The sequence below is a fragment of the Stenella coeruleoalba genome (genome assembly GCF_951394435.1).
Source record: "Stenella coeruleoalba genome assembly, chromosome: 6".
Lineage (NCBI taxonomy): Eukaryota > Metazoa > Chordata > Mammalia > Artiodactyla > Delphinidae > Stenella > Stenella coeruleoalba.
Window position 1 is genome coordinate 89,428,269 of NC_137151.1, and position 27,378 is coordinate 89,455,646.

The 27,378-nt window shown below is 41.0% G+C and overlaps 1 protein-coding gene across 7 annotated transcripts in view; it reads right to left on the bottom strand.

The window, feature by feature from the left end:
* HECW2 (HECT, C2 and WW domain containing E3 ubiquitin protein ligase 2) overlaps positions 1 to 27,378 on the bottom strand; it is a 416,399-nt gene that overhangs the window by 111,380 nt on the left and 277,641 nt on the right. For 6 of the 7 annotated variants that reach the window (XM_079924631.1, XM_079924629.1, XM_079924628.1 and 3 more), the window contains 6 exons: positions 23,799 to 23,899; positions 22,012 to 23,361; positions 20,640 to 20,735; positions 11,795 to 11,945; positions 11,032 to 11,135; positions 10,036 to 10,160 (listed from right to left, as the gene is read on the bottom strand). In XM_079924631.1, coding sequence (XP_079780757.1) covers positions 10,036 to 10,160; positions 11,032 to 11,135; positions 11,795 to 11,945; positions 20,640 to 20,735; positions 22,012 to 23,361; positions 23,799 to 23,899 — 1,927 coding nt within the window. Of the gene's footprint in view, positions 1 to 10,035; positions 10,161 to 11,031; positions 11,136 to 11,794; positions 11,946 to 14,982; positions 15,040 to 20,639; positions 20,736 to 22,011; positions 23,362 to 23,798; positions 23,900 to 27,378 lie in introns of those variants that run through there. The other variant, XM_079924634.1, reaches the window with a different exon arrangement.

The window sequence follows — 27,378 nt, forward strand, 5'->3', positions numbered from 1 at the left end:
ACAAACGTTAGCTAACTCACAGTTTAGCCTGTGGCTGACCCTTCCTTGGAGTCTTACGTCCAATCAGCAAGGCATCTGTTTTCTGCATTTGGCTCCATGGTGCTGATATATTTTCACAGAAGCCATTACAAGCATAGAGGCCAGAGACCACACTAGCTTCTGTGATGGCGATGGTAATGAACGTGCAAGTCATACTCCCTAATAAGTCTCCTTGGGGACAAATTATTGCGGGATAATTCTGTCAGATAAATCATTTCATTAGCTGTCTTCTAAATAGGTGTATGTCCTGTCACCCTTCCTTCTCCTTCCGCCCATTAAAATAAGAGGCCACATCCTGATTCTTTATTTAGAGCACCAGAAATGCTCCTCACTCTGCTAAAGAAAATCAGCAGAACTTCATTAGGGCAAGCAGTGGTGATTAGGTGAAGGAACCCACTCCAGCCTCAGGCACAAAGCAACTCCCTGGGGTTGGACAGCTCTTTAAGCACAGGAGTCTTAAGGCTGGTCTTATAATTATGTCCTTTCATCTTCCTCCTCTCCACTCAATGAGACTTGTAATACAGTGCCAAGTTCAACTGCTCTTTGCAAAAAGCATCTACCAAAGTAAATTAAGTGTAAGGAAGATTTCTCTCATCACTAACCAGCAAACAACCTTTAGAACCACAGCTTTTTCAAGTCTGAATAATATGCACATGACTACTAGGGTCTATTTAAAACACATAAGGCAAACAGGAACATCCCTCTAGACTGCTACATGTCTATAAGAAACTACATACATACTTATTTACGTGTATATGTTTATTTATCCATGTTTATATGTATGTATAACATTTATACAAGTCTATGCTTATATATACATCTGTTTATTCTATTTTTAAATATATATTTATATGTTTATTCAATATGTATAGTATTGTTTTAAAATATATATTTTATATATATAGATACATATATATGATCTGAAATATAAATATCCTTTCTGAGTAATTTTGTTCAGAAAAGATATTTATACTCCAGTTCATACAGAACTATGGTGAGGATTCTAGTCACAGCTCATGGACAGAGACAAAGAAAGTAATTTACTCTCTGCCTCAATTTGCTCAACGATAAGACAGGATAATAGCAACTGCCCTGATTTCTTCATAGGCATGTGGGATTGAAATCCAGTGGAACAAAGGATGTAAAAGTGCTTTGAAGAGGTAAAAATCACTGTAAAAATATAGAGTGGAAGTAAGTACAAGAATATATAAGGGATTATACCTATCATAACTACATTCTAACAGATGAATTATAGTACTAAAACTGTCTTCTACTTTCAGTCGTTGAAGATCTTGGGGGAGCATCCCACTTTCTGTTAAGGGAAGAAGCGTCTCATAACCTCTCACTAATTATGTGCTAAGCCCTTTGCTAAACCCTGAGGATACAGAGATGAGCACAGCCTGATCACTCAAAGGGATAGAGAAGAAAAATTATAGGGGGAGGTAGGAGGAAGGGGTTCACTGGAGGCAGAAAGTAGAGCTTGGGAAACAGAGGCCACAGCAGCAGTGAAAATACTGAAACACACTGATAGAACTAGCAGAGCTAAGAATGAGAACAGTCCAAAGAGTTGAGAAATACTAAACAGGTAGGATTAGGTTGAAAGAGCTTCGTCTTCAGGCATCTTTATTCGCCATCTGGGGTTCAGTGGGTCTAACTGGAAAGGGATCCTTTTCTGTGTTTGAGTTGTTTTGTTTTGGTCTTATAGGGAAAATATGCAGTAAAGGGATCTGATCTTCTACCTGAAACAAAAGTAGATTAGGAAAGGGCAAATGGACCTATTTCATAGCAGTCTCATTATAATGCACAGAACGATCTCAGCTGGGAAGCTGCTGCATGTGGACTCACAAGCAGTAAGGCAAGTTGGCAACTGTTAACAGTAGACAGAGCCCCTTTAAATGAACCCTGAAGGGTGTAAAGTTTTCTTGTCCTTTGATGTGATTAAAAATGTCCATTTTGATCATCCCTTCTCTAATCCAAAACTCCCTTTCCCAATCCTCTTAGTTGTTTCTTGTCTTATCTCCCTAGTAAAGAAATAAACACTCCATGGTTGGATGAATGATCAACTGATTATGAACTGAATTTCTTTGTGGAATTTTGTTAAAATAACACTCCTTAGAGCTTGACATGTTTTGTTTGGTTAAGTGCTTGAGGTGTTAGAAGTGAAAAATATTGAGATGAGTGAAAAATATTGAGATGAGCCGAGGGGAACGTTACTGCCATTCGGCAACAGAATAAGAAAATTGTATGTGAACACTCAGTTCTTATCAATCAACCAACTTATCGATCAATTAATTGCAATCAATGCAAGTAATAATCAAACCTCTTTTCTTTTTTTGGCAGTTTTTTTTTTTTAAGTGTTATGGTGATCATATGCCCAGGATTACCTGGCCCAGTCTTGGTTTACTATAAATCTGTTCTTTTCAGTAACACAGGTAAGTATTGATACATTACTGCTAAAGAAAATCTATCTTTCATATTCCAGAAATCCTTCATCAAGAACAGGTATTCTGATTTCATGCTTGGAAAATATCATCACTGCCTCCATAGCAAATGTATACAAAGGCTCACAAGGGAGCAGATATGAGCATCTGTATATATTATTCACTAAACAAAATTTATCATGAACAACATCAAGTAACATTGTTTCCATAAGATATATGCTGGGATATGGAAACAGTCTTGTCTTAAGCAGGTGTTTCACAATATTTTTAATCATAAGGGGTTTTACATTTTTCTCATCTAGCTAAAGAGTAAAATGGAGGGAAAACTGAACTTACTGACAAAACTAAACCATCAACTCATCTACCTTGCAATAGCGGGAATTTCTGTCTTATAAGAATATATTTAAGTATTTTGGAGCAATATTTTTCTTCATTAAGTAGTAAGGAGTGTATAAGATGGAATTAATGTATTTCTAGAGAGTTTATTAAAAGCCGAAGTAATAATTATTTGGCATGTATGTTGGAAACATTATTCAGTTGCGTATAATTCAATGTATTTATGTATGACAATTATTAGACAAACACAGTCATACCAACTATAAAAGACATGACACTAATAATTAAATCTTGAATTATCAAGAGAAATGGTTTATCAAGACAATTTTGGAAGCAATCTGATCACAACCAGAAGAGGGCAGTAGAATATATCTTAAAGCAACAACCATGCAAAAACAGAAAAAAAAAAAAAATCCCAATATTTTATTCCTCAAGTTTTCCTTTAGAGTTATGACACCTATATATCTACTTAATTTTGTTCTTTTCAATAAATATGATTAGGTATCCACCAAAAAACTATTAGAACTAATAAATGAGTTCAGCAAAGTTGTATGATACAAGATTAAAATACAGAAATCTGTTGCTTTTCTATACGCTAATAATGAACTAACAGAAAAAGAAAGCAAAAAAAAAAAAACTGTTTAAAATCACATGAAAAAGAATAAAATACCTAAGACTAAACTTAACCAAGAAGGTGAAAGACTTATACTCTGAAAACTATGAAAGACTGATGAAGGAAACTGAAAATACATAGAAATGGAAAGATCTTCTGCATCCTTGGATTGGAAGAATTAATATTGTTAAAATGTCCATGCTACCCAAAGCAATCTACAGATTTAATGCAATCCCTATGAAATACCCATGACATTTTTCATAGAACTAGAACAAAAAACCCTAAAATTTATATGGAACCACAAAAGACCACGAATTGCCAAAGCAATCTTGAGAAAAAAGAACAAAGCTGGAGGTATCATGCTCCCTGACTTCAGACTATACACAAAGCTACAGTAATCAAAACAGACTGGTACTGGCACAAAAACAGACACACAGAGCAATGGAACAGAATAGAGAGCCCAGAAATAAACCCACACACCTTGGGTCAATTAATCTATGACAAAGGAGGCAAGAACATGCAATGGAGAAAAGACAGTCTCTTTAATAAGTGGTGCTGGGAAAACTTGACAGCTACATGTAAAAGAATGAGATTAGAACATTTCCTCATACCACATACAAAAATAAACTCAAAATGGATTAAAGACTTAAATGTAAGACTTGAAACCATAAAACTCCTAGAAGAGAACATAGGCAAAACACTCACATAAATCATGGTAATATATATTTTTTGGATCTGTCTCCTAAGGCAAAAGAAATAAAAGCAAAAATAAACAAATGGGACCTAATTAAGCTTAAAAACTTTTGCACAGCAAAGGAAACCATCAACAAAACAAAAGACAACCTACTAAATGGGACAAAATATTTACAAATAATATGACTAACAAGGGATTAATATCCAAAATATATAAACAGCTTATATAACTCAATATCAAAAAAACGAACAACCCAATTAAAAATTGGGAAGAAGACTCAAAAACATTTTTCCAAAGAATACATACAGATAGCTAACAGGCACAAGAAAGGATGCTCAACATCACTAATCATCAGAGAAATGCAAGTCAAAAGCACAATGAGATACTACCTCACACCTGTCAGAGTGGTTATCATCAAAAAGTCTACAAATAACAAATGTTGGTGAGGATGTGGAGAGAAGGGAACTGTTGTACTCTGTTGGTGGGAATGTAAATTGGTGCACCCACTACGGAAAACAGTATGCTGGTTCCTCAAAAAACTAAAAATAGAACTATCATTTGATCCAACAATTCCACTCCTGGATATATATCCGAAAAAAACCAAAAACATTACTTCGAAAAGATACACGCACCCCAATGTTCATAGCAGCATTGTTTACAACAGTCAAGATATGGAAGCAACCCAAGTGTCCATCAACAGATGAATAGTTAAAGAAGACACAATGGAATATTACTTAGCATAATAATGAAATTCTGCCATTTGCAACAATGTGTATGGAACTAGGGAGTATTATGCTTACTGAAATAAGTCAGACAAAGAAAGACAAATACTGGATGTTATCACTTATATGTGAAATCAAAAAATAAAACAGGGCTTCCCTGGTGGCGCAGTGGTTGGGAGTCCACCTGCCGATGCGGGGGGGGGGGCACGGGTTCGTGTCCAGGTCCATGTGCCGCAGAGCGGCTGGGACCGTGGGCCATGGCCGCTGGGCCTGCGCGTCTGGAGCCTGTGCTCCGCAGCAGGAGGGGCCGCGGCGGTGAGAGGCCCGCGTACCGCAAAAAAAAAAAAAAAACAACCAAATATATATAACAAAACAGAAACAGACTCACAGATATAGAAAACAAACTAGTGGTTACCAGTGGGGAGAAGGGAGGGGGAGGGGCAAGATAGGAATAGGGTATTAAGAGATACAAACCACTATGTATAAAATAGATAACCAGCAATGATATATTACACAGCACAGGGAAATAGCCATTATTTTGTAATAACTTGAAATGGAGTATAATCTATAAAAATATTGAATCACTATGCTGTACCCCTGAATCTAATGTAATGTTGTAAACCAACTATACTTTAACAAAAAGAAATCACAAATCGCACACCGTAAAAAGATGGTAGCTTGAAACTGGCCACAGTGGGAATATTAACACTGAAGAAATCGGTAAATGCAAATCAGGCCTTGATATTGTTTTATGGGCTGTCTAGACTAAGAGTGAGTAAACTATAGACTCATGGGCTGACTGGCTGTGTTTGCTAACCAAGTTTTATTGGAATACAACCACATCCATTCATTTACATGTTGTCCTTGGCCCAAACGCTGAAAATATTTACACTCTGGCCCTTTCCAGAAAAAGCCTACTGACTTTTTCTAAATAATAAGTTCTAGACTTAAGAAATTGGTAAAGAAAATAAAATGCTAATAATACAGATTAAAGTTCAAATTGTGCCATTACACTGCAAATAGCGCATGCGCGTGCACACACACACAATGAAGAAAAATAAGTCCAATATTCAAACACTATTATCTAGCAAAACAAAGAAGGTGCTGGCCTCACTGACAAAGGAATGTGAAGAATGTCAGCTCTCCCTCCAAGATATGTGCCATATTCAACCACCTGTCACCATCTCCACTGCTGCTGCACTAGTCCAAGTCCCTTCCATGTCTCACCACAGCGCCTTTTCACTTGTTTCCCTGATGCCAATCTTGCCTTTTAAAACCCAGTCTCAACACAGTAGGTAGAAGAAACTTTAAAAACATCAAAACTACACCCCCACAGGAACCCCTTTTAGAATAAAGCCCATTTAGAATGAAGCCCAAACTCCTTGCCAGATCACACAAGCCCTACATTTTGAAGCCCTGCTCACCTCTCAGACCGTACTATGTACCACATCCAACTCATTCCTGTCCTCAAGCCTTTGCTCTTCCTTGGCAAGCAAAGTTCTTCTCCAAGACCTTTGCCTTTCTGGCTTCTTGACATTGTACAACAGCTTGAATGTGACTCCTTGGAGAGGCCTTGCCATCCACCTGATCTAAACCAGCATCTGCAGTACCTTGGCCCCAAGTCACCCTAGCCCAGTCACCTGTACTGTTTCAGTTGCCTCACGACACATTTTACTGTCTGCATTATCTTTTCTTGTTCACTAGTTGATCTTTATTCCACTGTATCCTGAGAGTCTCGAATGTACTAGGCAAATCATAGGCATTTAATAATTATTGGTTGAATGAATGCATGAACAAATGAACAAAGGAAAACTCATGTTACCTGACCTCAAGTCCAAAGCTTTTCCCACCACAGCATGACACTTTCTGTTCTAGACTGACGACTCTGAATGTTATCCCATTCTTCCTTGTATGAAAGCCTATGATCTCCTAGAATTGTCGCATACACGAGTTTAGGTTCCTGTAATCTGGCTTCTGCTTACCTTCCCAGGCTCAGATCTGACTTTCATGAGTGTCCCATGGTCTCCGCACACCAGCAACACCAAACTGCTGTACTAGTAATTCGGTTTCAGTACTTCTATAGTAATTACTAAGACAGCCCTGCAACTTCATGGATCTCTCGTTTTGTAAATGCTGCTCCTTCTACCTAGAGAGCTCTGGCCCATCTAGGGCAAGTTCCCATTCAATCTTTAAAACCTATCAGTCTTTAAAACCTACTCAGTCTTTAAAACCTATCCCAAACGCCAACCCAGCCATGGCTCCTCCCATGTGCCTTCTCCCCAGAGTTAATCACACACCCCAGCAGGATACCTTCTACAACCTTCCATCACCGCACTTACAACTCTGCTCACTGCATTGGAATGTGTTTTCAAGTCTGGGGCTCCAGAGCCCACAGTCGCTGTCAATTTTGTATCTCTAGGACTTAGTGCCTGGTATACAGTAGGGAATAAACAATTGTTGCTACACTGAATGCCTCTTGCATGAAATCTGAGAACAGCCTTCTCCCAAGTCCTCTCTCTTCCAAGATAAACCTATAAACCATGAGATAATGATCAGTATGCTAACTGATCAATAAATATATGCATACTAATAGCCTCGCCAACAGCCCCTGGTGATTGGACTATGCTGACTGCTACTTTTCCCAACAGTCTATTTTTCCTAAGGCATATCATCTGTCTGGTTAAATTCAAAATGTTCTTACATTCCCTTAACAAGCCTCTCAAGAGTCCTCTTCTTCAGTTTCTGTTCTATTTACCCACCAAAGCCTGCCAACTCTCTGCCTGTGATTCTCTCATGCTGGATCCTTCCTCGCTATTTCCTCACCTCCTAGTCTAGGCTCTTATCAGCTCCAGCCACGACGAATGGGTTATATACAGCTGGATGTCTGTGGCCAGGGTCTCCCCCGGCCCCCATTCTAAAGCGCTCCAGGTGCAGCTAAGACAACCTTCCCCTAATTAAAACCTCCAGGAAGCCGCTCCCTCAGCCCTCAGAGACTTGCGGGACAGGGCCCGCCTTGCTCGCCCTGTTACTCCTGGCACCTTGCAGAAACACGAAGCTCCTTCTCGATGCCTCCACACCTAGTCCAGTTTCGAGCTGTTTACTTGCACGTTAGCTGACCCAGCAAGATGAACTCCTGTGTCAGACCAAAGCCCTACAGGTGTTTCTCATTTGTTCTTTTTCCCATCCCTAACAGCCAGTTTTTCACCAAGTCATGTCGACTCTACCTTCAAAATAGCCCTTGAGCCCGTGCACTTCTCTCCATCTCCACGCCAACACCAGTATTCCAGCCATCACTGCCTTTCCCTTGGACCGTGAAGTTCTTCCGTTCTCATCACCCTGCTTCCACCCTTGCCTTTCTACGCTCTCCAAATCCAAGCATGTCACACTCTAAGTGCATGATGGCTTCCCGCTGCTCAGAATGGAATCTAAATCCCCTGCCATGTCCCATAGGCAGACCTATGATCTGGATCTCACTGACTTTCCAACGTAGTATCACACCACCCCCTTTTCTATCACTACACAGCAGCCCCTCTGCCCTCTTCTGAGCCCTGGGGCACCTGCACTTCCTGTTTCAACTGCTTGAAATGAGCTTCCCCTGGCTTTTCCCATGGTTGATGATTTCTCATCTTTCAACTTCCAACTCAAAAATTATTTCTTCAGAGAGGTGTTCTAGAACCATCTTTCTAAGGTAGCCTTCATTCTCTGCCCATTCTAGGATAAGAACTTGATCTTATTGCCCACTGTGTCTGCAGCACCTACCATAATTTCTAGCATAAACCGTGTTTTAAGTAATATTTATTGGATGATTAAAATAACTCACTATGCATATAGGACATGTTTTTCACTTCTGTCTTTGCTCATGCATACCCTCCACCTAGAAGGCCCTCCTACTCCTTTCTTTTTTAACCAGCCAGTGTCTGTTATTTATTCTGAGACAATTTAAGATTTACATCACAAAGAAATGCTTCCTAACCAACTTTCCTATCACACTCTAATTTTTTTCTTCACACACACATGCACGCGTGCGCCAAAACACAAGTTTTGGCTTAAACTATATAATATTTTCAAACACTTCTCTTTCCTTCTAGAAATGTCTGAGATAAATATCATGCTCAGGACCAGAGAACAGGTATGTAACATTTTCCACTGTCACCCCATGGACTTCATATACCCTGGTGCCTCCAGGAGGTTAACACTTCCTGAGTAAAATTAAAACCTCCCATTCCAGATGGTAATTCCAAAATAAATGTGGGAAAGGGGCACATGAATAGAGCTGGAGAAACTGATTGTCATGAGGACTTAATGGGGCGGGGATTGGAAGCTAGCGAGGGGTTTCTTGGTTAAGGAACCAAGATCAGGAAAGGGGTAGAATTTTTGTTAAAAGTCAAGACGGGGGGAAATGAAAGAAAACAAGTGAAGGAGACAGTCAAAATGATTTCTCTCTATTTAAACAATGATTAAAAGGCTGACGTTTTTTATAACCTTCTGGTTAACAGAAGGTTGATTCTTTTAGCTGATGCTAACATTTTTAGGCCTCTAGCAAAATTACAGAGGGAGGGCTTCTAAAGAATAGCCATATTAGTAAAAGGAGGGAAATTTAAATCCACTTCATCCTAAACACATCACCATTACCCCTCCTCCCACTAGCCCCCCCCCAAAAAATCCTGATCTCCCATACAAACCTCATGTATCTTTAAAAAATTCCTCTATTTATGGATTTATTTTTTCAGATTACAGCAATGTATACATTTTATATTCATTCTTTCTTTTGGAGAGCCCGTACCAGTATCTCAAAGCTCAATCTGACCAACGCCTGTTGTCAACTCTCAGATATTTGGTTGTACTTGTGCACGCAACACAAGGCGGTCATTAAGAGCACAGACTCTGGAGTCAGCATCTCTGGGATTTTAACCCCAGCTATCACACTTAGGAGCTGTATAACCTTGAGCATGTTATTTAAGCTCTCTGTGCCTCAGTTTCTTCATCTGGAAAAATAGAAGTTTTATCTAACTCATAGGTTTGTTTGGGCTAAATGGGTTAAGCCATGGGTAGTGCTTAACACTGAGCATGGAACACATGTGGTGCTCGGTAAACTCAGCTATTTTCATTCTTACTGTTATGACGTAAACGAGGATAATTTCCTTTGGCCTGGTGCTCCTTCCCTCACATCCTCTCGGATTTAATACTCACAGGGTTAGAATGCAGCACAGTGAAGAACTCTGGGCTGATGAGGAACTTCACGGGGGGAGACTGTAACAGCAACGTGAGCCTGGATCTGGAGGTAGAGTGGGGCGGGACGTTCTCCCGTCGGAAATCTAGACGGGGCAGACCACAGAGGCTTTCAGGGAGGTCTCTGCACGTGCTGGAAACATCTACTCACTTCCGTCTATATTTTAAAACAACACCTATATCGTTTGTTATTATTTTAATCCCCCAAACACTTTTTTACTTTTCTGTAAATCACGCATAAAACCAAATTGCTCTCCCATCACATTAAAATGGAATTCAATAATATTTCTAGTCACTATTAACATTTTTTAAAATAAATTTATTTATTTTTGGCTGCTTTGGGTTTTTGTTGCTGCAGGCTTTCTCTAGTTGTGGCGAGCGGGGGCTACTCTTCATTGCAGTGCACAGGCTTCTCATTGCAGTGGCTTCTCTTGTTGTGGAGCACCGACTCTAGGTGCACGGGCTTCAGTAGTTGTGGCACGTGGATTCAGCAGTTGTGGCTCGCGGGCTCTAGAGTGCAGGCTCAGTAGGTATGGCGCACAGGCTTAGTTGCTCCGTGGCATGTGGGATCTTCCCAGACCAGGGCTTGAACCTGTGTCCCCTGCATTGGCTGGCGGATTCTTAACCACTGCGCCAACAGGCAAGTCCCCACTATTAACATTTTAATGCATCCTTAGATTTTATAAGTAATCAGATTCCATCTTTTTCTACTAACCCACAGATCCAGAGATTAAAGTAATTTATATCCTGTTTGGTTTTGTGATTCTTTTCTTAGTACTAATAAAAAGTCAAGGATTAGAAGAGGTGTCTGGTGAATTGGACTTTTTAAGTTGAATTACCTGGTCTTCATGAAGATCAAAAGTCCTTTTAAAGAAAGCTTCATTTCTTGGAAATCCTTACTTAACTTGTTTTCTATTTTTGCGAGATGACAAAACAAACCAACCCAAAGGCTCTTACCTGCACTGGCTTGGTGAAAGTCGGCTTCCTCCCCTGCCACATCAATCGCATTGGTGTTTTCCTCAGGCCTCTCGTTTGTCATGGTTCTGCGGATACTCTGGTATCTAAAATCAGAAGCCTAGAGTTACAACACAGCAGCCTCTAAAACACAGGGCTCAACTGCTCCCCCAGAGCCCAGAAGTTTTCACCATCTTCCCAGCCTTGACCATTTCCTCCCCAAACCTCTATCCTCTGACCTTCTGGGCCATCTGTTAAGTAAATCCATCGGATTTAATTTCTTCTGTCCATAGTCTGTGGAACATTTTCTTAACAAATTAATAAAAATTTAAAAAAACATTGTGGCCTTTAACCAAAGGAAACTAAATTCCTATATTGTTAAAGAACAACTTTTGTTCCATAGCAATTAGTTTTGGGAAAAGAAGGACAGATTTTTAAAAGCTTAGGTAACGAATAAAGATGCATTACGAACGAAGATTCTAGATATTTAAAAAGCTATCTGGCTTCAAATGACAAGTGATTATGCTCTGTTTTACTAAAAATCAATGCCTTGGGTTGACTAAAGGGGTCATCTCATTACTTATTTCCTCTCTATTTTCTAAGCAAGCTGTGGATGTGTGCGCTTATTAATTTTTAACCAAGAGACATTCAATGAAGTCTATGAATCAAGAAAAGTGACAGGACCCCCAGAGATGAAAGAGGCAATCGTGTTTTCCATTTTGCGCTGTGTAAAAATGAGCCCAACCACAAAACTGCCCATCCTCACCGCCGGTTCAGCTGCTCCATCTGCTGTATGGAGTTGGACCTCTGCAGCACCTGCGGGGCAGGGGGAGCTGTGGGCCGCTGCCAAGTCGTGGTTCTGTTTACGTGATCCACGTAGAAGATCCTGCCATGGCTGTCAATGCGTGCCTCCCAGTCTAAACAGCAGTCGTGCACAGAGAGGGATTAGGAGGGGCAGCTGAAGCCATTAACGTGGTTCATCAAGCAGCACGTGTTTTCTCCCTGACATGCTATACTTTGGGGCTAATAATGTACACCTGGGTGCATAATCCAGCACTTCCCCCAGTCCACTCCAGAATGATTGGCCAGTTAGTAAAACAGCTCCTGTGTGCATAACCAACACCTTAAAGAATCCCTGAATGTAGGGGATCCTCCCAGATCCGCCCACAATGCTCATCCTTCACGTATGAGCAATTTTAAAAATTACTAGTTGGTATCATAATACTTTCGATATTCACATCAAAATTGGTACTGATGTTTATTTTCACCCAAACTTGATTTTTTCTCTTTTTTTTCCAACCTAGATGACAGACTCACAGCTGGAAATTTCTACGTGTATATTTACACACAATTTTAGTAGATGTAGTCTTCGGAAGAAGGTAGTGCTAGCCTAGTCATCAAACAGTATCATTATCTACAAACTTCCCTTTACACTTTCCCAAAGAGGAATACATTTTCAGAGCAAGGTTAATGACTTGTCTCCAACCTTAAATAAATAACAATGTTTTAAAAGATTATTTACTTTTATGTTTAAGCAATCTCATTAAATGTGTTAGTCTTTGTAAACAAATATGTAAGAGCATGTTCAGTAAAAACAGCAAGCACAGTTGTGTTCAGGGCCAGCCAGCCCACCTCTGTGAATTCTCTAAAAGGCCATTCCCCTATAAAAATAAGCAGAGCGTGAGCTGATCTTTACAAAAGGCAACAATTTTTAAATTGATTGCAATTGGGAAGGGTAATTTATATTCATTTATATAGGAACATATGAAAACAGCAGAGATCTACTCTTTAACCAGGAAAGTGCTTTATACATTGCTATTTCTAGGACAAATATGTTTTGAAATTAATAAGCACCTTTCTCTTGAGCAGCTCTGTTAATTTCAAAACTCTCCATGTGATCACACAGCTTATCAGCAGACGCCGTGGGTCTCATCCTAGAGACCAGGACGAAAGCATGTTTGCTCCTGACCAGCTATGGCATCTACTCTGGAGGTGAACGGAACAAGTATTCCAACTAAGTCCTTAGGATTGCAAAAACCTGCACGGTAGATCCCAGCCAGCACCGGAAGACCACTGAAGACTGCCTCAGCTGGGAGTGGAAGGATATCTTTTTGTTGATTTCAGCCGATCATAATTTATGACACGTGGCAAGGGAAAGAAAAATTTTCTGTGAGGAAAAGCACCACACAGACAACAAACAACTCCGTGTCACTCACGCTCCAGGGTAACGCGGACTCACAATGAAGCAGGCTGCCAAGAATGAATTATTCGGGCACAGCTACAATCCCATCAGCAGGACATTTCCAAAAGGCCTCCTGCTCAGCCTGCCATATGCTGACAAACAGTGAGCACATAAAGGCATTTTCAGGAACCATCTTCTAAAACCTCTGATCCAATCCATTGTTTGGCTCTGCTCCTCGCACACTTTCTCATCTCAAAGATTCTGAGAACAAGTATTCCCACTGCATTCCTCTCTCGTTAGAGCCAGGATAATTCAAGCACATACTATATGTCAGATCAAATGCACATGGAAACAAATGACCATTCCTTCCCCCCCAAGAATGTTTACAGAAGCTTCCAGTTTTTTAAAAATATGTAGGATAGGTCAATTAGGGATAAAACAGAACAGAAACCAACTAAAGGAAGCAGAGAGAGAGATTCTGCCAAGCTCCCAAGATAAGGTTGTCACTACAACTTGGCTCTAAGTGTTCTGGCAGTTACAGCAGAAGAGAAAACACACTGCTGCATACTTTCCATTCTCTGACAAAAGAATATTAGAAAAGTATCTTCAAAGATGGAACTTTTTCCTTGAATAAACTATACAAGAATTTACCCCAAGAAATGTGACCTGTATGCGGGCCACATGGGTAGGAAAATGGAGGAGGGGGTATCTCCAAATATATTCACCACTGTGCCTTGCACATAGCATGTAACGAATGAATAAATAATTTAAATAACGTAAAGCTATTAAAAAATGATTCTTCTTATGGTTACCGGGGGGTCGGGGGGAGGGATAAACTGGAAGATTGGGATTGACCTCAACACACTACTATATATAAAATAGATAACTAATAAGGACCTACTGTATAGCACAGGGAACCCTACTCAATACTCTGTAATGGGAAAAAAATCTAAAAAGAGTAGATATATGTATATATATAACTGATTCAATTTGCTATATACCTAAAACTAACCCAACATTGTAAATCAACTATACTCCAATAAAAATTTTAAAAAATGATCTTGTATTCACTTTCCACAAAGGCCAGGAATAACCTTCATTTGTATCTCAATAAAGACATTTCTATGCAATGGGAAAAACAAGGTCCAAAAATTTGCTTTCTAAGAATATGGGATGTTGGATGCACATTAAGACTCTCCCTATCAAGTATCATATCTTTAAATTGAGGTTGTTACTTAAGTCCCCATAAAGAGAAATGCTATACTGCTGGTTTCAAGTGGACACTCGGCATTGAACTGGGAAAGACTGTTATGCTATTGGTTTATTCGTGAACTACATATCTACTCTTACCCAAGCGGTCAATACCCTTCCATCCAGGCAAGACAGCAGAGGTGCCTGTAGGAAGGTCAGTCCTCTATCATTATCTATCATTATCTATTCACGGGGGTGGGGGTATGGTTGCTTTAATATCTTATAAGTATTTACATGAGGCCTGGTTTGTTCTTGGTTAAGAAAGCATATGAGAACACATGGCCTGGTATCAGTTTCTTTCACAGACAATGCTAAAATCACACAGGCAGGGTTAGAAGACTAGGATCTTGGCATTTACTTCCCTGTCTTGCCACACTGTAAACTGGGGTACATAATCAGTGTGCAGCGAGACTGATAGCAATGTGTTGGGTGTGTGTGTGTGTGTGTGTGTGTGTGTGTGTGTGTGTAATGCACTAGATTAGCAAGCAGAAGGCCTGTATCTGGCCATGGCTTTGTCATACCTTTGCTACATGACCTTCAACAAATTACTACATCTCTATGGCCCCCAGTTTCTTTACCTAAAAAATTAGAAGACAGAGGTAAACATTGCTAAGGTCCTTTCAGTTCTAAAATAACATGAATCTGCAATGACACCCATTTTATCACATTAGGTTCAGGAAGGACCTAGTAACATCTTACATCTAGGCCAGAATTTCCAAAATAGATTCTAAGTTAATTAAGCCTTTGGGGCCAGGGGCTTTGGGGTCCTGAGGAGTAGGGCTGCTGAACCACCTGCCAACCCCACTTTAAACACTGCAGCTCCAACATTATCTGTTGTGCATATTAGTCTTCCACATAAGATTTCACTTCCATAAAGAGCTTCACAGCAACAATAAAGTTTGAAAACTATTATCTAGAGAATGTTTCTCAAGGTGTGGGATTCTGACAGTATGTGTCAGAATCATTGTGAAGATCAATAAAAATGCAGATGCCAAGGACACACCCCAGCTCTTCAAAATCAGACTCTCTGAAGCCAGGACTCAGTTATCTACATTTTTAACAAACTTCCCAGGTGATTCCTAGACACACTAAACTTTAAGGAACACTGACGTAAATTAACAAGAACTTAAGACAGCAGCTAACTTACTGGACAAACCCATGGAGCTAATGCTGGATTTCTTAGAAGTCATGAAGTGCAGGCTCGCAAGAAACTAAATTTCAGCCTAAATACCCCAAACTGAAATCCAGGAGCAAGTGTACACTTAAGACACCCTGAGATTCAAATAGAATAGCCCCCTTTAAATAGCTGGATATTAAGGGTAAGTCAGAGAGTTAGCATGAAAATCTATGCCAAGCCACTGTCACGGCATTAATTCCAGATGCAGGGAGGTAGAGCCGGGCAGGTCTTAGATATTTTCAACTTTTAGAATCAATATATGTAGGCAGGGGCAGGGGTCATCACTATGGCCCCTCTTCATCTCATCACTCTTCTTTCTCGCTCCTCTCAAACCAGACCTTGGTCTCCACCCAGACCTTGGGCCACCCAGGTGATTAGATGAAGACGTGAACACATCTCAGTGAGTGCTGAGACTGGGAAGAAGGTCAATGGCTAGACAGGATGAATCACATATCAGGGGAAGCCAGCACTGAACTGTCTACTACGGAACTCAAAGCGGTGAGAGGACTAAGAGTAGGGAACTGACCTGGTTGTAACTGGATTAAGGACAACGAAGTACCTGAATATTGTGAAGTAAGTTTATAAACCCACTGTAAAAATTATAATAACCGTGGTATCCTCACCAAAATGGTGAGATGATGAAGTTACAATAAACTAAGGGTACTTTTAAGGAAAAAAAGCTTTGTAATAGATGCCAGAAATCAGTGTTTAATGGATTATTTTTTCCTTATTTAAACACTCAAAGAAGTATGATACCATTTGTATAAAGTACGAAAGTAAGTTAAACTTGTCTGTGCTCTGGGGAGTCAGGACAGTAGGTCCCCTTGCTCTTCAGGAGTGGGGGTTGGAGACTGGTAGCGGGACACAAGTGGCCTCCCAGGGACCACAGATGTGGTGCTGATTGCCCAGGTGGGCACAGTCTGGGAGAATTCAGCAGGCTGAATGTGCTCTTTTCTGCATGTACATTATATTTGAATAAAAAGTTTAAAAAATCTCAAATAGCTGCATAGTTTGGACCTTAATATTCGATTTTTAAGGAAGTAGCTTTTTAGATTAAAAGTGTGAATTTTTTTCTCCAAACTAACTTTTAGGTTCTAGAGAATAAGAGCCCCTAGCTTTAAACAGAGTAGAAATTCTATAAGATTAATTGTATTTTTCAGATTCATTACCTTCTTTTAAACCTTCATTTCAAAGGATGCTTTAGTAACAAAAGTGCACAACCACCAAAAATGATAAACATCCCCCTGTGTTTTTCCAGAGCTACTCATTTGAACCCACCACATAAATAATACACGAGTCCTAAAAATATGGCAATAAGCCTGGGATCCTATAAGAGTCCACTGTGGACTGTTCATCCGGAATCTATTCCTATTCCTACCCTTTTGGGAGAAAAACACCTTTCAACAGTTTCCTGTTGTCTCCAGTAAGCAATGGGTTAAGTCACAATTACACTGGAGCCAAAAAAGAAAAAACTAAAATAGTTTTTCAGAAGGGGCTGAGCTGGCCATTTTTTCCCACTTATCCTAATGCTAAAAAGACCAAGATTCATTACGCTGATGACACTTTAGTGGGCTTCAGCCCTGAACAATCTCCAGCTGCCAGCCTATGAATCACCTCAGAAGAAGATACAGCAGGTTCTTAAGGCACTCAGTGCATATTCAAGTTCAAGCTGCCTCCCTGGAAGGCTCTCAATAGTGCCATGCCACCTTTAAGAACCAGAGCTTTCTTATTTTGTATGGCTCATCAGAATGTCTCTCAACCACTGGCTGAGGTTACACAGCCCACAAGGTCACAGCACAGGGGGTCCATGGCCTAATCCAAGAGTAAGAGTTTGAGAACCAATCGATCGATCATCATTACAGCTGAGTGGTCTCTGTCCAACATCTGTTCCCTGGTCCTGAGATAGGAGGAATAAGGCTGGAAGAAGAAGCAAACAAACAAGGAAACCTGCTTTACATAAAAAGAGATCAAACAGATGTTCAGAGACTAACTTATAACCCTGACACACAGACAACCACGCCATCAGCCATAAGAGTGAAGAGGCATAGCAAGGATACCTCTAAATCCCCTTAGTTGAGTTTGCAAATCTTCAGAGAGAAGCAAACTTTACTGGGTAGTTTCCTCACTCTATGTTAGTACATGGGTATTTTTAAGGCAAATACAAGCTAAAATAACAACAACAATAATAATAAGGAAGAAGAAAAAGAATCCAGAGTGGGGGGGGGGGGGATCATGCTTCAGTAGACTGTCCTGCAGGTGTGTGGATAGTGACCTATACAGAGAGGAAAAGGCACGTCTGAGTCCAATACAGATGCTTAGGAGCAAATCCATCTGGGCCAAAAGACAGTCGCTAGTACTGTCACTGTCACCACTTTTCTTATACTTGACGGACCTCCCAGAGAAGGGTCCTGCTAAGTGATCTTCACCTGGAAGAAGAAAGCTGAGCATCTTTTCAGCCTTCCTAGGTCTGCCCTCAAAACACAATATAATGCAGTTTCAGAGAAGCCCCCAAACCCTCTAATTTCAGGTGATGCTTGTGCCTAATAGATAACATACCAAGGTATGTCACCACTCTGCCGCTAACCGAACTTTCAGAATTTACACTCATCTACCTACACAACAGTCCCTACCATTCTAACCTTAGATCATGGAGTAGAAAAAAATGTTTGAGACTCTGTCTCAACTTTTACTAGTATGGAATCTTAAATAAGTTACTTAATTTATCTGGGCTTCAATTTCTCCATCTATAAAGTGAAAGAATCAGATTATTTGATTTCTACCCATCAATCTATAAATTATGGATAAGACCTGCTTGACCTACTTCACAAAATTGTTAAAAAGAATTTTTTTAAAAAAGCTAAAAATTCTTTGTAAACTGTAAACCACTATACAAGTCTGAGGTATTATAATAAATCATGTTAAAAGTATAATCCCTAACCTTAAAATAATTCAGCCAGGTCATTTAAGAGACAGGCCAATCTGCATACTCCAAGTGGATGCCCCTTAGCTGAGCCTCCTGAGAGACAATATATGAATGCAGAATGCCACAGCTCCGAGTTAAGAGGCATGGCCAGAGACGGTAGCAGAGCTGCCCAGTGAGGCAAGGAAGGCAGAGAACTGGTTCGGGCAGGACGCACAACTAGCACAGGCAGCCAAGTGATTAGACTGTCAAAAGATGAGACCGACTGGGAATAGGAGAGGGCAAAGCAGTGTGAGGACAGAGTTGAACAGTAATCAGGTATGCTCAGACCATAATCTGTAATTGGTCCATGATCATGTAAATCCCCAAATCTGCAAGTTGCACAAGAGGGAACAACTCTTAAGAATTCCTCCCCCCGCCGCTGTTCATCAGTTACTCATTAAATTGGATATACTACTAACGTGCTTTTTTTCCTTTTGGATATATTAATTTATTAAAATGAACTGCCAATTGTTTATTTTTTTAAATCCTAAAATTTAGCATTATATCTGTGTAATGCAAATACCAGTGTTTAAACAAATGCATGGAAACAGCTCAAATGGTGGTCATAATTTCAGCAGGAAAGTACCTGTCTTTATTAAATACAATCTAGAGACCAAAACTGTGAATCCAACAAAATTCAGAGCAATTGGATGTGGCCAGGAGGATGCCATTTATCCATACACTGATGCAATGCTATGCCTCCTGTCCAGGTGCCTGAAACTCTGATTACTTACTATTAATCCACATACTCATGTAAACAAAGCTCTCCCAGAATTCTCTCCTGGTGTTCCTAATTCATTTTTCTCCAATTATATCTAAATATCACCCAGGAATACTTTTCTTTTCTGCCTCTAATGTTTTCTCCAAGGGTAAACAGTAAGGAAGTTTTCCCCTCCACCTGCTTAAGATGACACAATGGTTAATTGATCTCTTGGATGATTTTTAAAAACTGCTTAAAATATATGTTTCCTATGAGTAACCACCCTCAGCTATCCAAATATATGAACAAGGGGAGGATCTGTGCACAACAGTATTTACAAACGATTAAGTCAATATTTTGACAAACTGTACAGAGCACCATTCAGCTCTTTTGCCAGCACTCACCAAAACTAACTACTCAGCATTTTAGCCCTTTAAATGCATACTGCCCCCGCTCTATGTCCCACCATTTTTAAAACACAGAGGGCCAAAAGCATCCACTTCTTGCCATGATCGCATATAAGATGGGTGAATAGAGAAGGTGAACAAGAAGGAAAAGCAGTAAGGCAGAAAGATGTATTTTCCAATGTGTTCTTAAAAACAGTATTTACTGAGCTTTATCACTGTTCTTCAAAATGCTTTGCTCTCACAGAGTAATACTGCTTTAAGGGATTCTAGAAACTTAAATAGAGTTTAAATTACATTCAGACTATGACTGGCCATGGGCATCACTCAGCTCTTGGAGTTCAGGTCGCATAACTTTCCCAGCATTCCTAGTGCTCACCCATCTCTCCTTTAAGTGCTACGTGTTTCTTGAAAGCAAAAAAAAAAAAAAAAAAAAAAGAAATATCTTTCAAATCTCCAGATAATCATCATGGTCCAGAAAACAGTAGACTAATTTCTGAAATTAATAACACTTCTCTGGATATTCCTAAGGAAAAAAACCAGGACCCTGTAGTTAATGATTTAAAATGTTGTAAATGAATAAAAAGCAGTATATTACCTAGAGCTAAGAGATTGTACCTATTTGTCTAATAACTGAAAATTCATACTGCCTATGCAAACTTAAAATTTTTTCTATTATACATCCTATTGTCCATAACATCTGGATCTCTTTTACTTTAGAGTATCTACTTTCCCCCAGCTACCCTTTCATTTGGTGGAACTGTGCCAGAGAGGAGTCTTCTGCTAAGCACTTTCCAGACTGTATCTGCTAAATCACGTGGCAGCTCCCAGAACTCTACTTCTGGGGGACTGGGCAACCATCCTTTAGGTCCCGTGGGTCCTGTCACCCTTGAACCCTTTGATCGAGGTGAGCCCTTTAGTTAGCAGGTCCTCACTTGGTGGGAGAGCCTCGTCCACCCTCTGGTACCGGCTAACATCCTGGCGCACTGAAGGCAGTGATCGCAAAGGCTGGTGGCCGTTGGCTTGAGAACCTAGGATTAAAGGTAAACAGTTACCTGGGTATTGTTTTCCCCTTCAGTGTCAAAACAGCCTTTGGGGGAAAAAAAACACCTAACAAAAGTCCTGGGGCTAGTCTCTTATCTCTTTTTCGTCTCATTTCCCATATGAGGACCCAGAAACAACAGAAGAGAATGGGAGGTGGATGCTTAGTCAGAAGTGGGTCTTCTAGGGAGATGTCGGTCTGGGCCCATTCCTCCCCCTCCCCTGCCTTTTCCCACCCTGGCATCTGTCCTAGTCATGTAGCAATGCTTTAGGGTCACACAATGACTGGAAGATAATGAAAAAAAACAAAAAACGGTGGAGGAAGAAAAGAAGGGGATAGGTAGAAAAATAAGTTACAGAATAAGAAAATCGTTTCTATTTCTGAGTCTATGCTGTTTAGGCATATGAAATTATACTCAGACTTTTTGATGCAGCTAGAACAGTTTAAAGGGATCATTCTACTGAGCCACATTCATTGAGACATAAAACAAATTTTATGTGTAAATTTGCATCCTCAAACAGCTTGTTTTCAAGTGTCAGAATGCATCACCTAACTTAGTTGACATTTCTTATACTGCAGAAGGCAAAAATATGACATTTGATGCAAACCACATATCAACCTTCTGTTTTGAAGCTTCATGCAATAAGGAGCGAGTTAAGATGTTCCTGAAAACCTTGCAGATAACACTAACGTAGATGCTGCCAGCCTGTTTGGTTTTGTATCTACAAACCCAGGTCCCGCCAGAGATTCATTATGCTTTTTCACACTGCCCAGACAAGAGGACTGAGCCCCAGGCGCACTGAATGTGCCGGCGCGCGGCACGCATCCCAGGCCTCCAGGCCTGTGTGGACCAGGGGTGCTCCCACCCACCGGGTCACCTTTCTAGGCAGAGCAGGTGCCCGCACTGATGCAGAGCCTTGAGGTTCATTATCTAAGTTTAAGACTGTTATCTGACAGGCCTCTTATTCCACCAAAAGAAGATCCATAGGGAGGGTGGGATGGAGACTCAAGAGAGAGGAGATATGGGGATATATGTATGCATAGAGCTGATTCACTTTGTTATACATCAGAAACTAACACACCATTGTAAAGCAATTATACCCCAATAAAGATGTTAAAAGGAAAAAAAAGCTGTTGAACCCCAAGGAGAAGAATTCAGCTAATATGTGCCCTGCAGTACAATTTCCACTGAGGGACAAAACCACAAGGCTTCTCTCTGAGCGGGTATGCCCGAGCCACGAGCCACGTTGTCTTCTACATCCTACCTCCGGTCGCGCCCTCCTCCTGGGCAGTGGCCCCTTCACAAGCCCCTTGGGCATGCCCCGCATCACGCTCTTCTTGGGGCGGGCTCTCAGTAGCAGCAGCAGCTCCCTCCAGGCTCCCCCTCCGCTGCCAGACCTCCCCCACCTCCTCCTGGTCAGGTGAAGTAGCCGATTCTGCCCCTGGCCCTTCCTCCTCTCCACTGGGCACCTGCACTACAGGTAAAGAACCAGGAGTGCATATGGAACCCTGTGAGCCTTCAGCAGGGCCACTGCTGGTGGGCTCTGCCGCACAGGCTCCATCTTCCTCCTCCTGAGAAGAAAAGGCTGGGGTTTCGGGAAACCGCGCACTCTCAAGAGATGAGCACCGTGTCTCCACCGAGGACAGCTGCGTGGTGACACTCTCATTGCAGGAGCTGTCGGCCCCGTCCAGGTCACTCTCTCCCTCAGGCCTGGTGCTGGCCTCGCTCACGCTCTCTGTCCTGGCGGGGTCACTGGGCTCTGTTTCCGAGGACACCTGGGAAGGCTCAGACCCCTGATCAAGGGACTCCATCTCACTGACGGCTCTTCGGCTTCCTCCTGACGTGTCAGAAGTGCCCGTGTCTGCCCCATTTGTGGGCTGATCTACCTCCTGGGCGCCGCACAATTCAGTGCTCCCCTGGTCAGCACTCGGCTGACACTCCGGGGCATTCTCGCTTTCATCAGGGACTGGGCCTGAGGGGAAGGAGCTCTCCGCAAGCTCTGGAAGACTTTCTGGCTTGTCCTCGAAGGAAGCAGCTTCATTGGTGGAGGCTTCCTCATTCTCCACCGTGTTGTCTTCTGGCTTTATCTGAGATGTCAGGCTCCCATCATCAGTTCTTGACGCCCTGCTAAACATTATCAACCCTCCTTCCTCCTCCAAGGAGGATGGATAACCCAGGTCTTGCTGGAACTCGTGGTCTTCTTCATCTGAGTCGATATGAAGCATTGCATTGAGTCTTGTGTCGGTGGGAAAACTACTCCTTAGTTTCGGAGAGGCTCCCATGGACCTTTCCGAACAAGTAGCTGCACCCGACCTGGAATGGCCATTGTGTTCAATAGCATCTAAGTAATCATTGAGTGAATCCTGACGTCCTCTGGGAGGTGAGGTCCTTGAAGAAGTAGAGGTGAATTCTTCTGAGTCTATTTCCAGAGTAGAGCTAGTCCTGAAAGAATGCTTGGGGGTCCCATTAGCACTTTCCTCAGAAACTGGTCCATTGGAACAAACTGTGCTGTCATGATGGCCCCCTGGCATGTCCTCCTCATCAGAAGGGCTTCCTAGGTCTCCATTCACAGTATTGACTCCAAGTATTGTGCCAACAGCTTCTGGAGAAGCATCTGAAGGAGAAAACAGCATTTATAAAAACAAAGTAGTAATAACGAACGAACTTTTAATGTCCTATTCCTTTGCCACTAATGAGTTCAAAGAATTCAGTCACCCCACTGAGGTCTCTTTACAGTATCACCAACTTGCTAAGAGTTACTATTCACTACTAAACGAGTACATATATTGCTGGTCAGTTTGACATATGAGGTTTACATGTTCACTACTGCCGTAAATTCCACATCCCAGTTTCCAAATGCAGGTAAAACCTAAGAGAGATTTTTTGATAAACAGGCTTTTAAATCTGCTTGGAAAACTTCAGCAGGTAATCATTTGATAGCTATTTTATGTTCAGAACAGGATACAAACAATTCTGTTCAAATGTAAACTGACAACAGAGTAAGATTTAACAAGTTTTTCCTATGGCAATATATTTATACAGGTATCTCACCTTCATGCACAGAAGATGTGACCTCCACTCTGAACTGGAGGTACCCACTCACGTGGTCAGCTGGGAGCCTTCTGCCGAGGTTGTAGCTGAGCATCTGGTCACTGCAAGAGGAGAAATGGTTCCTTCATACTTACTACTCTGGTGTCAGCCTTCATCTTCTTCCCATAGGCCACCCCCCAAACCCCACATATGTCTCTTGAAACGTGCATACTCACAAGAAAATAAAAGGTCAAAGGCATGTTAAGAGTCAGTGTAATTTTGTTCATTTCTACAAATGAATACTTATAAACCCAGGGATAAAAGGGAATCTTGTCACAAGGAAAAGTATCAGTAAAGGCTGAAAATGCAATACTGTACAATATTGTTATGATTTTTTTAAAGGGCACTGATTTGCTCTCTCACTGTTAAGAGTGACCAGAGAAAGGGCATTTTAAAAGCCATCAAGGGGCTGAGAAAGGCCAAAAATTTTGGGTGTTTTCTGACTCAAGTGTAAATGTATAGGTCTGGCTCCTTAGCATTTAGCATGATAGGAGTTAGGTCCTAAAAAGACAGGCACAGGGAATTCCCTGCTGGTCCAGTGGTTAGGACTCCGTGCTTCCACTGCAGGGTGCAGAGGTTCCGTCCCTGGTTGGGGAACTAAGATCCCGCATCCTGCATGCTGCACGGCCGGCCAAGCAAAAGAAAAAGAAACAAAAGAGAGAGAGAGGCGCACAGGTAAGGGTTATCACATGGAGGGCACAGTGCTGCTGTATCCTGAAGAACAGGAGCTGGGAGTCAGGAGAGAGCAGCGTGAGAACAGGCCGGGCTCTGACAGCTGCTCCAGCTGTGTGAGAGGCAGGGGGCTGCTGCACCTCCCCTTCCTCACCTGTAAAGTAAGGGGCTCACTGTTGGCCCTCACTATTGGGGGGCCTATCATTGATACTCCAGGCAGCTTGTAAGCCATACTGATGGGACAGTTGGAGAACTGCACTAGCTGTCGGAGTCTCGCTGCCACACTTGGAGGTGCGCTGGAGGGGACCACAACTGGGCCCAGCTCCTGCCCCACCTTGGCTCCAGGCTCAGGCTACCAGCCTCCTCCAGGATGGAGCGGTTGATCTTTTTCAATTCCGTGTTTATTTATCAAAGTCAAATACAATCGCATCATTTCTCTGTATGCAAGCAACTTTCGTTGAAAATCTGATTTATTCTTAATTAAGGAAAATAATCAGAGGGATAGTACCAAATCACACTATCTCTGCTCTCACACTGCCCTCTAATGGCAACTTCAGGAGGAAAACACAAGGCCTCTACCTAATACTTGCACCACTGTACACTTCAGGGCCTCTGGTCAGCTACTGATTATTAACCTCCATAACTATTTTGCTTGTTCTTCTCTACCTCCTCCGTACAATTATAAATAGATGTTATCTGGGATTTTACATTAGCGTGTACACATTTACATGCTAATGTGAAATCCCAGTTCAGCTCTTATGAATTTCTTTGAGTTCACAGCAAGATTTTCTTAAAATAACGAGATCGTTTCCTTTACTTCTTTCTTTTTCTTCCCTAGAAATGTTGTAATAATTTTTTGATTGATGTTTTTAAAAAGCTTTGTTTCCCCCAATTGAGTGCTTACACTCTGATAAGGGCTTTGCATGCATCATCTCCTTCAATCTTCCCTGTGAGGCCAAGTGGTGGCCCTGTTTTCTAAGGCATAGGGAGGGTACGTAACTTGCCCAAGGCCAGGCAACAATTAAGTGACAGAACCAGGATTAGAACACAGATGCATCTGACACAGAAGCCCCTGATCTGCAGTCCCCAGATCAGATCTCATTTTATGCACACTTTCAGTGATTCTTGGCTGCTTTCAGTAGCATGCGTTTTAATGATATTTACTCATGGCTCATCTCAATGCAATCATTATCATAATGTTTTGTCTACTTAATCTGGTATTTAAAAAATTTTTTTTCTGTAAAGGAATATACTGGCATTTTTAACTATTAGACATTACAGGTATGTTAAATGCTTTTACATTAGCGTGTTCGAATAATTCTATAATGACTATAATGACAGCAGGGATGTCTTTTTCTCTTACCACTGTCTTCCAGCATTTAGACAGTGCCTGACACACAGAGATGCTCCACCTTTGTCCACTAATGCATGAACCCAGCAGCAAACTACTGGGACCTACTCTCAACATTACAGTTCCTCATCCACATCTTTGGACATTCAGTCCTGGAATGATAAAACTCTTCATTTCTCTGTTAAAATTAAATTGACTCTCCTCTCCTCCTCTTTGGCCAATAAAAGTAAAGTGTTGGTGTTGATGATAAAAACTTATAAAAGTGATGCATTTTAGCTAGGAAGTAAATGTTCAGTAGGGATTCTAAGAATGGCATCCATCCTTTTGCTCACTATCATATCCCAAATACCCAACACAGTGCTTAACATTTAGTAGGCACTATATGTATACACACCCACACATTTGTTGAATAAATTTAACAAATGAGACTCTTTACTTGGAAAAAAGAATTTTAACAGGTGTTAGTGCTATTTTTTACCCAAACTGACAAGATACTCAACTATTCAATCTATCAGTACAGGAAAGCCTCCCTATTTGGAGATTCCAAGTCAAGGGGGTTTCATCCTTTGTGAGTGCCTGTCAAGGGATTCACCTCTTTCTTGTTCTTACTCAGTCTCATCTGATTCATCCTGCCTCTTGCCATGACAGATAATTGTGTACCCTATATTATATATTATTATGATACATCATTATAAAGAATAAGTGCCAAAGAACTCTCACTGTCTGACTGAGACATTCTCTCACTAGTGTAATCACAGCAAATGACAAAGCATGGCACAGTGATGTGCCTTTTGGACAGAATGCAAGCCACTCTCTGAAAAATGTCACATTCAAACCAATGCTCTTAAAATAGGTAATTAGTAAGGACTTCTAGCTCATCCTATAAAACCTCACCGTGTAAAACCTCAGCTATTTCAGAGAGTTGCAGTCTACAAAACACATAAGAAAACTCAGTATTTTTCAAGACGTATCAATTACTTGATAGAAAGTAATAATCAGATCAAAAATAGATTTAGATGCTAACAGCCAATACACTAACATGTAGTATCATATTTATTTAATAAAGCAAATCCCTAAGTATCAGGCAATGCTTTTAATATACTTATGTAGAAACATTTCATAATTCTGATACTTTACGAATTCATGCTGGACTTCCTTCCAGTACATATGGAATCCATGACAGGCAGTACTCTATGTGTCCAGTTCTTTAAAAGACTGAATGAAAAGCCAGCAAGTTAACAGGAGTTGCAAGCACTCAAAATGCTTTCAAGCATTTCAAGTTTCAAGGTTTTATGTTTCCTTGATCATTCTTACTGGTATACATAAATTGACACTCTGCCAAGTGTCACAGATATTATATAAATTATATGATTATACTTATAGAAACTAAATTATAAGTATATTTCCAATGAGAGTTAATTCTCACTCTTCGTAATTTTTCATTTTATATCAATCCTAAAAATAATTTTTTAAAACTTCCCAAAGAATATCTCTACTAGAAGCAATAATTGCTATCCT